General features: G+C 44.0%; 1 protein-coding gene across 5 annotated transcripts in view; it reads right to left on the bottom strand.

The window, feature by feature from the left end:
• The window catches only part of celsr1a (cadherin EGF LAG seven-pass G-type receptor 1a), a 221,762-nt gene that overhangs the window by 129,984 nt on the left and 77,892 nt on the right, over positions 1–13,886 (bottom strand). For all 5 annotated transcript variants that reach the window (XM_060903047.1, XM_060903048.1, XM_060903049.1 and 2 more), the window contains exons 2-4: positions 10,353–10,991; positions 3,073–3,295; positions 107–222 (exon numbers count right to left, since the gene is read on the bottom strand). In XM_060903047.1, the coding sequence (XP_060759030.1) occupies positions 107–222; positions 3,073–3,295; positions 10,353–10,991 (978 nt within the window). The remainder of the gene's footprint in view (positions 1–106; positions 223–3,072; positions 3,296–10,352; positions 10,992–13,886) is intronic.

The following is a 13,886-nucleotide window of genomic DNA, read 5'->3' as shown; positions in this document are numbered from 1 at the left end:
AGAGTTTAGACATTAACCACACATTACACTCATGTGGCAGCGAGTAGGTCAGTGATATGATGTGGAAGCTGAAACTGTCCTACTCGGTGTCCTATAAGAAAGCCACCTGCTGAGAAGGTGAGCTGGATCTGCTCCTCGATGATCTCCACAGCGATGAAGTCGTGCTTCTCGTTAAAGCGGCCGTTGTAAAGAAGCAGGGCATTTCTCTCTCGTGTAGCAAACCTGGAACATTCAAACAGAGGACGAAAACATCAGCCTCTGTGTTTCTCGTCTAGCTTCCCATTAATATGTGAGGAAAATATCAGAACGCGTGACTAGACTCGTAAAGAAAACTCATGTGGGCCAATATAACGTTCCCAAAAACAATGAAAGAGGAACTGTAAAATCACGTTGAATTCAGAGTGATAAAGAGCAACAAAGCAGAAGAGAAGCAATTTGGAGAAATGAAGTGAGTGTAAGAGCAGTGATCTTGAGAGACAGGAAGTGGCTTCTCTGCCATGGGTGTGGAGAGGGCAGACGAGTCAGGGAGCAGCTGGGAAAAGAGGTGCACTGCAGGAAGACCCAGCCAACCAAGCAAAACACTGATAATGCTCTCTCAACACGGACCCCATCCTGTTATTATACAGTGCATAAGAGCCCACATATTTCACTAATGACCCTTCCTCGATGTTTATTACATTCAACACGTTACCTCTGACTTGAGGAACTTTAACATAGACAAATTAATCGCATTATGTCAGTCTGCGTTAAGAGCCTCATCAACAGCTACAAGCTATGACAAATATTTGTTAAAAATGGAAAAAAAAAAAACTTAAAGGAGATATGCAGAACCTTTATTTTTAAATAAATTTCTGAGTGGATAGTATCTCCATCCTTGACTCTTGTATGCTGCATAAACGGGAATAAAAAATATATATATATATTTTTGAGAGTTAAAATCGACCGCAAAGTTGGCATTCGAGCTGCCCCGCTGAGCCAGCCAGCCCTGAGTGCGTGACGTCACAGCGGTAACCGGTTTTAAGGCCGAGGCCTTTTACAGCTATAGACCAAAGTCATATAAATAAAAATTTACGTTGAAAGTAAGAAATCCCGTTACCGACTCGCTCAACTAAGACTGATTTGACTTCATTGATTGTGGGTTGACTCTCATTAAAACAGGATGGGTGTTATAACTTATGCAACATACATGTACATGCATGCATTTTCACTGATAAAGCGTAAAAGGCTAATTAAATAATCAGATGAACTGAGACAATCACATTCTGAAGCAAATTAAATAATCTTATACCGGTAACTTAAACACACAATACAAGTTACAAGGATTAATCTAAATGCAGGTAAACAACGTGGTGGGTTTTTTTTAATCCAAATGAGAGTCGGAGCTTACCCGTCTGCGTTCTCGCTTCTCGAAGGCCGATCTTGTGGCCGATTGTTTTGAAACAATCTGACTTTCAGTTGTTTGTTCAGTTCTCCGTTCATTCGCTTCTTCCACGTAAGGGAGAGATGGCAGCGATATCCAGCAGAGAAAATCAGACGGCCGCTCCACTCATTCTCCATACTGACTACTCCGCCATTACTGCTCGGCTCAGGCAATTACTAAAACCCGGGATAGAATGGGATGTCGCTGGTTTTAGCAACAACCGCGGGGAGGTCACTGCCCGAGTGATATGTCCAGTCCTGTTCCATCCCGGGTTTTACCAACAACCCTTGGCTCACGCTCCAGGAGAACTGATCCAACTGAACTCACTTTCCTTTTAAAAATAAATAAATAAATAAATAAATAAATAAATACTTTTCTTTTCTTGTAGTTTTCTTTAATTGTTGGGACTGCACCCTATTTCAATACGGGCTTATAGCCAACGCTCCTCAACAGATCAGAGGTTTCGTCCGAGTCTTCAGTAAAATGTGCAGAGCAGAGGAGAGACCACTTCGTAGGCGCCCAATGTGCCCGTGAACTTCTCGCAAAACGCGTCCAAATCTTTGCAGTCTGAACATTCTTGGGCCATGAATGCAACGTAAATCCACCTTCTGTCATGTTGCTGCACCCGCCAGCAACACATCTACGTGGCATGGCGATAAATTAGCTCAAAATGGAGGATCGGAGTTGCAGTCAGCTCTGAGTTTTAGTATAGCGGAAATGGCGATGAGACCGATAGACTTCCTGCTGTGACGTTACGGACGTCAAGATCATTCACTCGGACCGCTACCTATATGAATCACTTTAATTGTAAACATTACTATATTAGATTTATTGTTAACGCTTAAAACTATTCCTGTGCCATTCTTGAGGTCTCAAGGCGTTTAGAAACGAAAGTGAGGCCATGGTTCTGCGTATCTCCTTTAAGGTTAGCACTCAAGGTAGTGCTATATTCACACACAGCCATTTTCACCAACACTTGTTTTTTTATTATTACGACTTTCGAACTGCACCATGTTTTCTCTTTAGCTGCTCAAATTAACTGAATATAAGAAGTCTACATTTTCTTGCCAGAATGATGGCCAGGAGTTTATTTGCATCTCAGACTTTGAATAGTCGTTTACGGTTGCCAGTACATTCATAATATGTCTTGTCAGATGATATGCTCGTAAATGGTTACATCCGTCACTGGAAATAAATCAAGTGTTTAACAGCTCTCTTATTTTCACACAGTATCTCAATGTAGTAGCCATGTTAGCACGAAATTTTACTAAAGGTAGTGCTACATTCACACCTACAGCCATTTTCACCACTCCTCTGAATGCACAATGAGGGAATAATTCAAAATAATACCGTCCACCACTTTGATCTCGTTATTTTAATAAAATCACAACAGTCTATTCACATCACCAAATACAGGTTGCAATATACTGCTTGAGTGATGACAAAGCATAAGTCTCTACATGTTCTAGAAACAGACAAAAGCTGCCGTTTGTTGTTTTTCCCCCCCGTTTGTGCAACCTTGCTCGTCCATAAATTATAATTTCACAGTCTGAAAGGCAAGAAGCAGGCATGTCACCATGCAAACAGTCTGAAAACATGGGCAGGGCCTGCATAGTTACCTTAAGGAGGGGCAAAACTTTTGAAGCACTTACATGAAAGAAACAGTGAAGTGGAACCTCTGCCTCAGGCCCCGGAAGGTGATAAAGGACTGTCCTGGGAAACTGCGCGTGGTCATCTCACAGTAGGGTTTCTCATACTCGCCTGATGGACACTGGCAGATGAACCCGCCCACCAGAAGGTCCACACACTTCCCTCCATTCTTGCATACGCCTGGGACGCAGCGGCCCGAGCGGGCATCTACCTCACAATGCTCGCCTGGGTGAGAGCAGAAGCAGTTAATCACAGAGACAGACAGACTGGCAGCAAGGAACTGCTAACGTCAGAGCAAAAACACTCAGACTCGCTGATGCTCAGAGTTGATTACACAACACCGCTAGGTGCTGTGTTCAGTTCTAAAGGCTGCTGCATTCAGGACACCCTTCAGCGTCATACCTTTTAGTTAGCTTTGAACATGACCACTTACTGCTTTGCCAGCTTGTCTTCCCTAAGACACACACTGCTTAAATTTTTCTCATTCATAATACAATCCCACTGCAACGTACGGATCACAATCTAGCTGCAACTACACTACTGTTCAGTAAATAACAGCATAAAATAAATAGATGAATTACTAGCAGGTTAGCCTTAGCGCTAAGCAAGATAGCGTCTAGCTTCATAACTTAGCCACAAACTGTGAGGTCATGTTATGTTAGCTAGTGCGGTTTTTGGTTTTTAACCATGCAATGACTTCTGGTAATTAATGAACTATAAATATGAACACAAATGACTGGAGCTACAATACAAATCAATTCACTCATGGACTGGAGAGATTTGTTCCGGTTTGTTAAAGCATTTCTTTTACGGGTGGCACGGTGGTATCGTGGTTAGCGCTGTCACCTCAGAGCAAGAAGGTTCTGGGTTCGCGCCCAGCAGCCGACGGGGGCCTTTCTGTGTGGCGTTTGCATGTTCTGCCCGTGTCTGCGTGGGTTTCCTCCGGGTGCTCCGGTTTCCCCCACAGTCCAAAGACATGCGGTTAAGTCATTTTTAAACTTGCTTTATTTCTTAATTAACGTGTTATTCAATTACGTTTTCGGTTTTAGTAACCTTATATCGTGACTCGTATTGGCAACTAATTGCAATTAAATATTATACTTATCGGCCTATTTGGTGTTTAGCCATGTTGAATTTAGTTCGTTTGGTCCACGGCAGGCGTCGCTTATCCGCGCAATCTTCATGAGACTTATGCGAGACTTCGAAACGTCAAGTGTCAGCCAGGTGTCAGTGCTGCCATTTTGAAAACTGTTTTCCAAAGGAAATATTGCATAAAAACGAGTTTAAATGACGATTACTGCCTACTTTTTTCAAACTTTACATCAGCATTCGAAAGAGGGCGCGCACGTCTTTTGACAACGTTGGCAGATGTTGGTCACTTTGATTTCCGCTGTACGTTTTACTTCCGTCCTACGATGTCTCGCACAGGTCTCAGCGAATCTCATTTACGGCCATTGCTTTGACATATGGACTGATGTATTACAGAGCATATTTCAAACACTCATAACTTGCTATGGACCCTTTTCACGTGACGTCACGACAAATGCGGCCGCCATTTTGGACGTGTACTACCAGTAGTTTACCACAGCCAGCATTGAGGAACGGCAGCAAAGAAAGTGTTTATTTTCAGCAAGACTTCCATCATGCCACTATATTGTTGTGCACCTGGATGTAGTAACCATCAACAAACAAGGCAAGGGTTATCATTTTATCAGATCCCGGTAGATGCTGACCGATGGAGAAGATGGATAGCGGCATACCAGCGCTTGTGTAGTGACCACTTTGTTGGAGGTAAGACGAATAAAATTAGCCAGAAAAGGCATTACATTGCTGTTAACATTCTGTGGCGGCGAGTGTGTAACCAAATAGGCTAAAATAACCCATTGTAACCTCTTTGTTCTTCTGTAGTAGCTATTAGCTAACGACATTAGCTAGCGTTGTGTTCCTTTGCTGTTGGTAGACTGTAGGACAGATCAGAGGCAGTGTCCTACAAACAGCGCTTAATTTGAGGGGGAGCAAGCCGGAGCGCGCTCCGGAACCTCGGGCGTTGGCTCCGGCAGCTATTTACACTGGATCCGGTGATCCGACACCTCTTTTGACTATGTAACAAAAAAATAATAATAATAATAATTAAATAAAAAAATGCAAGTTTATTTAGTGTTAATGTCTGATTTTGATATCTGTCTTGTTGGTGATTTCTCTCATGAAACGACATCCACAAAATATCTGCAGATTAACTTAATTTGCAGTGTTATTACAAAACATGCCCAGAAGCGCAGCGCCGCACCCCCTCCCCCCCTCTTTTTTTCCGCACCGGAGCCGCTCATCCTCTGCGCTCCGGGACCTCCCACTTTACAAATTAAGCACTGCCTACAAATAAGTGTTCAAAATAAGAGGAACATGTATTTGTCTCTTAAATCCAGGCCGTTCCCTGTAATCTGTAACAACGGTTGGAGAAAGTAATGGCAAATAGTGAGTGCACAAACCATAGAAGGTAAACTGTACACAGCGCCAGGGCAGTGTGATGGTATGTCTACTTTTAGATTGTGTTAGCTTATCAATGAACACACTCGTCACTCGACGAGTTTCACGTCTTTACGACGGATACTTAAATGTGTGTTAGGTATTATTGTTGCAGTCTAAGCAGTCATTGTAGCAGCTAGATGAGCGAGAACCGAAAGGGTCTGTGCCATAAACCGTTATTTCTGTACGGCGTTGCTAATGTGTCGTTACTGTTATTTCTCCCTCTGCTCGCCCTGTAAATGCCCTACGTTGCTGGATAGCGAAGGTGTTTTCTGCATCTCGCTCCTTTTTCTTGTATGGTCTCCGTTTGTCGCCTTCCTCGCATTCAAACCAATTCGAGCCGAAGTCCGCTACATGTCCAAAATGGTGGTCGCGTTTACGAAGGTCACGTGACTGAAAAGGGTCTATAGCAGTGACAAAATAGCTATCAAAAATGCATTTCTATATTTAATAAAAGGAGATAAATAGAATTTTGATAATAAAAAAATTGCCTTCAGCTCTCCTTTAAGTCAACATGGGGGCAACCTTAAGCTGAGGTGCCCCTGAGCAAGGCACCTACCCCCCAGCTGCTCCCCGGGCGCTGTAGCATGGCTGCCGACTGCTCTGGGTATATGTGTGTGTGCTCATCTCGTGTGTGTGTTCACTGCTTCACATGGGTTAAATGCAGAGAGGAATTTCACAAGTGTACGTGTATATGTAAATCATTTATTTTAATTTATCTAGAAGTTTTTCTATATTTCTTTTCTCTGTTTATTTGTAATGATGCTGCTGGAAGCTTAATTTCCCTGAGGGAACCCTCCCAAAGGGATCAATAAAGTTTTATCTAATCTAATCTAATCTAATAATAAAGTTGCTGTTGGAACTCTGGTTTGGTGAACAGATTTATGGGCTTGCCTGGACCAAGAAGAATGCATCCGATGATATCTGCTAATTTGACTAAAAAATGTTGTCCATAAGACTCTTCCCATTGGAATGCACCAATTATGATGTATTTTAGCCTAGAAATGGTGAACGTTGATGCATAGCATGTTGATTGATTCATAAATAAATAAATAAATAAATGAATAAAGCCTCTCATCTTTATTGCGTGACATGACAATTCAACCTACATGTCAGCAAGGGTAAATATTATCCAAGCTCCACTGTAAACTGCTTCCCTGACTCAAAATCAAAGCTGACTTTGCTTCAGCTTTCCTAACTGAGCTATCCTCATTGGCTCCGGTGCTTCCAGCTTCCGAGATGGACTTTCAGCCTCACAGGGTTGTGTGTCAACCATTATCCTGACAAGATCTGGACAAGGCCAGGTATGTGCTGGAGAAGGGGACAGGATGGCCGTCGCTGCGCTGGTAATGACCCCTGCTTTCTTCACGGTAATCCCTTTCTATGAGGAAATTACATGGATCCATTTCACTCTAATGTGAGAACCGGAGCGAGAGGTAGACATTCAGGGTCCAGGCTGTCATCGTTGCTATAATGACCACAGACTACCTGGAACTGAACTGTGACCTTCAAAGCACAGGGTGCAATTACAATCAGCAGGAGGAGATGATTAGATGGTAACGGTCCCTGATAAGGAAGTGAAGAGGCTGGAGAGAGCTAAAAGAAGAGGCCACACACTATCAAATACTCATAAGAGATGCCTTATTAACCTACTTGCTATAGAAGAGCCTAGTGTCTGGAGAATACGGAAAAGAAACTTGTAAGAAGATTGTCCTGGAGAATTTCAGGATTCTTAACATATCCATAGGTCTTGGTTTACTTTAGCCATATTAACTGTTCAAAAAAAACCTGTACACGTGTCTTAGTCTTGCTTTTATCGAGCAATCTGAGTGCCTGACAAGTTGATAAGGAAATCCAACAAGTAAAGAAAAATACTTAACTGCGTTTGAAAGGAGTTTCGTTTGTTATCGGTTAGTACTTTCAGATCTGGCTTTGCAATGACATCGGGTTGCTTTATGCAGATTTGGCAACCCGGCTACTGATGAAATGATACACGTCTCTCGTATTCGCTTGTGGTCCAATCACCCGAGACGGTAAGTCTGAACTAGAGCCCTGCACTCCCGCGGGAGTCCCGCGGGACCCGACGCAAAGCAGTGCGGCGTGGGACAAATTTTGAAAGCTCATTGCGGGCGCGGGCGGGAGGGGGAGTGCACAATGCGGGGGCGGGTGGGAGAGGTGATAAGCTGCAGTCCCGCTAACTAAAAACGTGTTTAAAATAAAATTTATAAATTATTAATTTATGTCTATCATATATAATTTGTGCTGGATATTTTATTTGGCATTAATAAAAACATTTTAAGATGCCTAAATTTGCGGATGTGGTCTAATCTCGCGTACGTTTCCGATTCCTTTCCGCTCTTCCGTGTTTGAGATCTCCAATCATGGCAGAAGAGCAGAGCTCCTCTAGTGAAGCTCACAGTGCTTCAGAAGTAAGTGCTGCTTTAAAAAGAGGTACATTTACCGTTAAAAAGTCAAGAGTATTAGTCCTAAGTATTAAAAAGTATTTAAAAAAAGTATTAAAAAAGTTTTTTAAAAAGTATTAAAAAAGTATTTAGTATTAAAAAGGACTGTGTATCGCACAGATTGTTCAATTTAAAGCGAGAAATAGACAGTGTATAATCTGAGGAGCTGGCTGTGGTTGCGCAGCACTTCATATGAGAGGAGAATGAAATCGCGGTTGGAATCATAACGCCACAGACTCGGAAGTGGGAGTGCGAGTGCGCAAAGCGAGAGCTGTCAATCATGAGCGCATGCAGCGCTCAACTTGGAATGTGTCAGCAGAATGTCAGAGTCTAAACAATAAACTTACAATAAATGAAGGCTCGGTCAGTGGAGAGCTCAGCTAAGCTCAGCATGTTTAATTCCCCAAGCCAATGACAGGAACTTTCGTGAGAAATAACGCGAACGTCTGCATCATGCAGGATTTGTGGGCGGGAGCGGGACAAAATATGGCAGGCGCGGGCGGGAGCGGGACTGAAAATCATAATTCTTTGCGGGAGCGGGACTGCACAATGCGGGAGCGGGACTGAAAATTCTGTCCCGCGCAGACCTCTAGTCTGAACAGGGCCTTTGAAAAGGTTTCAGTATAGCCGCTATAATGATCCAGGGATGTGATTTTTCCGCGAATTCGCGGAATTCCGCTTTTTTCACCTCAAAACTTGAAGAAAAATTTTTTTTCCGATTTTTCCCTCATCCACATTCGTATCCTATTCGTTCCGACTTTGTTTGAAAGATGGCAGCCTCGGATTTGCATCTTTACGCCTCGATCACGGAGGCTGCCATCTTTCAACTCTTTGTTTGAAGCGAGCTTACGTACAGCTGTCTAACAAGCGCGTTCATTGGTTGTTACAGAGCGATGAGCCAATCACGTACCTCGTTTCATCTCAATGACGTAATTGCGTAAATGACGTAATTACGTCAATGAGATGAAACGAGGTACGTGATTGGCTCATCGCTCTGTAACAACCAATGAACGCGCTTGTTAGATAGCTGTACGTAAGCTCGCTTCAAACAAAGAGTTGAAAGATGGCAGCCTCCGTGATCGAGCGTAAAGATGCAAATCGAGTTAAAGAAATCGACAGAATAGTGAAAAAAAAAAGTTCCGCTGGGAATGGTTGGAGAAAAACCGCGGCTCGCCTCGGGTCGAATTACGTCACAAGGCGCGGGGCTAGCGGGCCCTGCTCGCGCTGGTTCTTTGGGGGGGGGGGGTGAGTGAGAGAGAGTGAGTGAGAGTGTGAGTGAGTGAGAGAGAGTGTGAGTGAGTGAGAGAGAGTGTGAGTGAGTGAGAGAGAGTGTGTGTGAGTGAGAGAGAGAGTGTGTGAGTGAGAGAGTGTGTGAGCGAGAGTGAGTGAGCGAGAGAGTGTGTGTGTGTGTGTGTGCGCGCGTGAGAGTGAGCGAGTGTGTGTGTGTCAGAGTTGCATGTTGACCATTATATTGGCTTGAATTTGTTAATCATGACAAGTTTTTTCTTGTGTTTGCTTGCCATTTTAGTACAATTTTTAAGTCAGAAAACCCCAGAACCCAGGAGCTTCGGGGGGGCTTCCCCCCTTGTCCCCCCACCAGGCCGCTGCCCTGGACCAGCTGGGGGCCTGCGGCCCCCACACCCCCGGATAAAATTTTCAGATAATTTCACCAGCCCCAAATCACATCCCTGATGATCGAAATGTATTTTTGAGATGCGTCACTGTCACTTCCCCCCTATTCATACTGTAAAAAAAAAAATTCCACCTCCTCTACTAGATTTGGATTTAGTAATTCTTACTGACATAATCTGCTGACTGGACATTTAAGGATTGTTTGCATCACCAATAACAACCCCAGCATAACAGTGGAATGAGAGAAGCATCTCCGAAATATCCATTTTACTTAATATCTGTCTCAACTTGTTCTCATCAGTTGGTGACGCAGTTTCACTTTCCATCTTATTGCGCATTTCATCTTGTGCAGTCAGTCAAACGTATATGTTGCCAAAGGTGAAGAAATTCCCTGGGAGCAGGGCTGTTCATGCTCGCGTCTGGAGTCATGCTCCGGCTTCAGCCGACCTCGTCAAACACCAGTGTGTTGTTGGATTTAGTCGTTGCATTTTCAGGTATCAGAGTGGAGTTTTAACACAAATATTAACACACTGCAGTATCAAAGGTTATACAATGTTACAGAACAAAATGCAAAATAGCTTAGCACATTACCTGCCACCAACCTTCCTAGATGCACAAGTCATTAAACTTCAGAAAAGCATCTCAATACATGACACCAAACTCACCAGTGAAGTCCTCTAGACACTCGCAGGTATAGCCACCTTCTCGACTCCTGCAGAGGCCGTTGTTGCGACACGGTCCTGAGTAACACAGGTCGATCTCCGTCTCGCAGTAGTCACCTGTGAAACCAGCTGGACAGCGACATCGCAGCCCATTGATCGGGTGGATGGGTCGAAACAGCATGGTGTCGGAGGCGATGAATGGTGGCGAGCTGTCAAACTTCAACACTGATACACACTTCATGTAGTTCTCACAGGGTTCGCGCAGACAGATGTTGTCATCGAAGGGCAGCACGCTCTGGCTGGAGATGTGGCGCAGCAGTGTGCGGTTCAGGTAGATCTGCTCCTGAAGCTCCTCCGAGGGAAAGTAGCGGCCGGGCGTGCCGCCAGGAAGCAGGGCTGAGAAGGTTACGTTGAGAATGCTGCCACTGACATCGCTGTCATTCTGCACGTTAAAGATGAAGACACCATCACGGCTGGTTGACAGAACAGCGGCCACGCCCTCGGTGAACAGACCCAGCAGCGGTGACAAGAAGCGTTCCTGGGACATGTTCTCCAAGCGCACCGTGATGCTGTTCGTCAGCATGTCGTCTGTGATGATGGTCACGCGGAGGGTGCAGAGCGCTGTTACTTGGTGGAGTCCATCTGCAAGAGAAAGGTTATTCAGAGGTGAGCTAATACAAGCGTAACATCATGTTGCACTGCCTTCTGAAAACACTTAGGCGGTCTGAGTGCCGCGCTGGTGAACAGCGTGGCGGAGCTCCAAGTATGTGGAATAATTAGAAAACAGTCTGAGATCAGGTCTGGGATCGAACAGTGGACCAAGATGACCTGATTAGTTGCAAAGCGTGTACAAGATTAAATTCTGATCCAATTATCTTGCCCTTTTACTATGAGATATGTTGAAAACACGGGTATGACCGTGAAATCCCGTTGAACTGTTATAGATCATCAAGGTCTCGCAGAACAATGCAAAAATGCAAGCAACCACAGCCAGTTTTCTTAATAACAGAGGCCCGAACACAGGGAAATTAGTCAAGTATGAACACTGAGGTATCATTTCACCTGGCTCATAATGTTGGAATCTAGACATAAACATACGACGCGAACAGATAATAAAGCGCTCCTGACTCTAACACACTGCAATCAAGAGATAAAACCAGAAGGGCGGAGCCACAAGGAGCAGAGCTTAACTCAATTATTACATAAGTTCAATCATGTAGCTGAGGTTCTGCCTCCTCTGTAACTACAGAAAAACGCCTCGGGTTTCTCCATTTCTGGAGTTTTACTGTTCATCCCTGCTCTCAGCACGTCTCTGCACTGCTTTCCGGTTCACAGGTACACCTGGGAACACATGGCACGTTTTGTTTTGATGTTCCACCAAAAGTTACACTCTAAAGAGGTTTAGAAAAAACACATTTTATTTTATTTTTTAATCTATGTGCCAGGAGGTCTATTGGTGAGCCAGTGAGACATTTAAACCATATCCCTGAAAGGCTGAAGATATTACCTGCACTTAAACGAAGGTCTTAGATCACTGATCTAAGCACTCTTCTGCTCTGGCAAGAAAACAACTGGGGAACAGGTGGTGTATCTAATTAATACCCCTGGCAAAACAATGCAGCTTATGGAGCTTCCAAAATACAGTGGTGTCGGGTTTCGGAGATAAATCACACTTCAAGCAATAAAGCACAAGGAAGAGGCAGTGAGGCCGTGTTAAAAGCAGGGCTTTGAACCAGAATTTTTTTCCTATTGGTTTGTTCCGAACAGAAACGGAATTTTAACGTTTCCGGTTTTGGGTTCCACCATTAAATAGATGTTCCCGAACCGGTTAGAACAAAAAAAATTTCGTTCCCGGAACGGTTAATTACGTTCCCTGTCAGCTGTTTAACAAATGGCTATAAAATTATGTCTCTGTCTCATCCAGCTTAAGCCAAATGTAGGCTAATTCTATTACAACCTTCGTTAAATAAGACAAGAAATAATTCAAAACAATTATTATTTCAAATGTTGGCGATTTGGATTCTCAGTATGTCTTCCCATCTACACAAACAGAAAAAGTGCCAAAAATGAACGATAATTCGTTTAGTGTGTTACCAAAGGCTAGTCAGGCCCTATGCATTGATAGGCTAACAGAGGTTAACGTCGTTTAATGTTCGCGAGCCTCTCATTAACGTGGACAAATATATTGATATCGTGTTTGAAATTGACGTTTTTGAATAACGATAGACTGCAATATTTACCTCTTATTTAAGATGTGGAGACGTGATAGTAGTCCACCCTCCCGCTCTCTCCATTCAGTCAGCGAACGTCACACAGGAAGTGAACCCCAGCGGGTCATAGAAACTTGCGCAGGAGAAGAATGACTTTTTTTTTTATTTGTAGGCTACGGAAACTTTGAGGAACGAAATAAAAACCGGTATTAACCGGTTACCATTATTTTTAATAAGCGTTTCTGTTCCGGAGCATAAAAAATAATAAAGTTTCTGGTTTCGTTTCTGTTCCATGTGAAATAGAAAAAGTTCCCGGTTTTCGTTTTCGTTCCTTGAACCGGTTCAAAGCCCTGGTTAAAAGGAAAAAAAAAACAAACACAACAACGTCCGTTTAACCTGGTTGTGTGTGTCCTGCGTGTGCTTTGCTAAGGCACGGTGGTGTAGTGGTTAGTACGGTCACCTCACAGCGAGAAGGTTCTGGGTTCAAGCCCAGTGGCCTCTGTGCGGAGTTTGCATGTTCTCCCCGTGTCTGCGTGGGTTTCCTCCGGGTGCTCCGGTTTTCCCCACAGTCCAAAGACATGCGGGTTAGGTTAATATGGGACGGCCATGGGCTGAGGTGCGCTTGAGCGAGGCACCTAACTCCCAACTGGGCGCTGTTAGCATGGCTGCCCACTGCTCTGGGTATGTGTGTGTGCTCATTGCTCACGTGTGCGTTCACTGCTTCAGATGGGTTAAACGCAGAGAGGTGTGTGATGAATAAAAGTTGCGCTTTCTTTCTTTCTAATCAGTGAATGGATAGTTTGATCTATAAATTCTTTTACCTATAATATGTGTCTCCTTATTCAATAGCTGTGTGAGGTCTCGTACTTTCAAATTCCGCACGATTCTCCCGCTCCTTCACTGGGTGAAAGACGACAGCAGCTGCGAGTGTTAAGACCTGAGGAGACGATGGGTAAAACAGGGCCAGGACTGACCTCTCTGTTACACTCCGCCATTGCTGCGCTCCCCACCTGCCTCGGTGTAATGCTACGGTGATGTTATTCCACATGCTGCTGCACACAGAGCAGCTGATATACCACACACATGCACCTACGGTACCTCACTGCTGTTTTCTCATCCATATCCTGAACACAAACACACGCTCAAGATTTTAAAACCCATGGTTACAAAGGCCAAGTGATTCTTCAAAAGTCAACAGTGAGACTTTACAAGCATTAAGCTGATGGCACTTAGCTTAGGAAAACAGTTAAAACGTCTGTTTCTTCAGCCAAAACATTACTCGCGTTTTTTTTTTTACTTTTTGTTCCACTGTAACTGTTTAAGAGCC

The sequence above is a fragment of the Neoarius graeffei genome, chromosome 21, assembly GCF_027579695.1.
Source record: "Neoarius graeffei isolate fNeoGra1 chromosome 21, fNeoGra1.pri, whole genome shotgun sequence".
In the NCBI taxonomy this organism is placed as follows: domain Eukaryota; kingdom Metazoa; phylum Chordata; class Actinopteri; order Siluriformes; family Ariidae; genus Neoarius; species Neoarius graeffei.
This window is presented reverse-complemented; position numbering and strand designations above follow the sequence as displayed.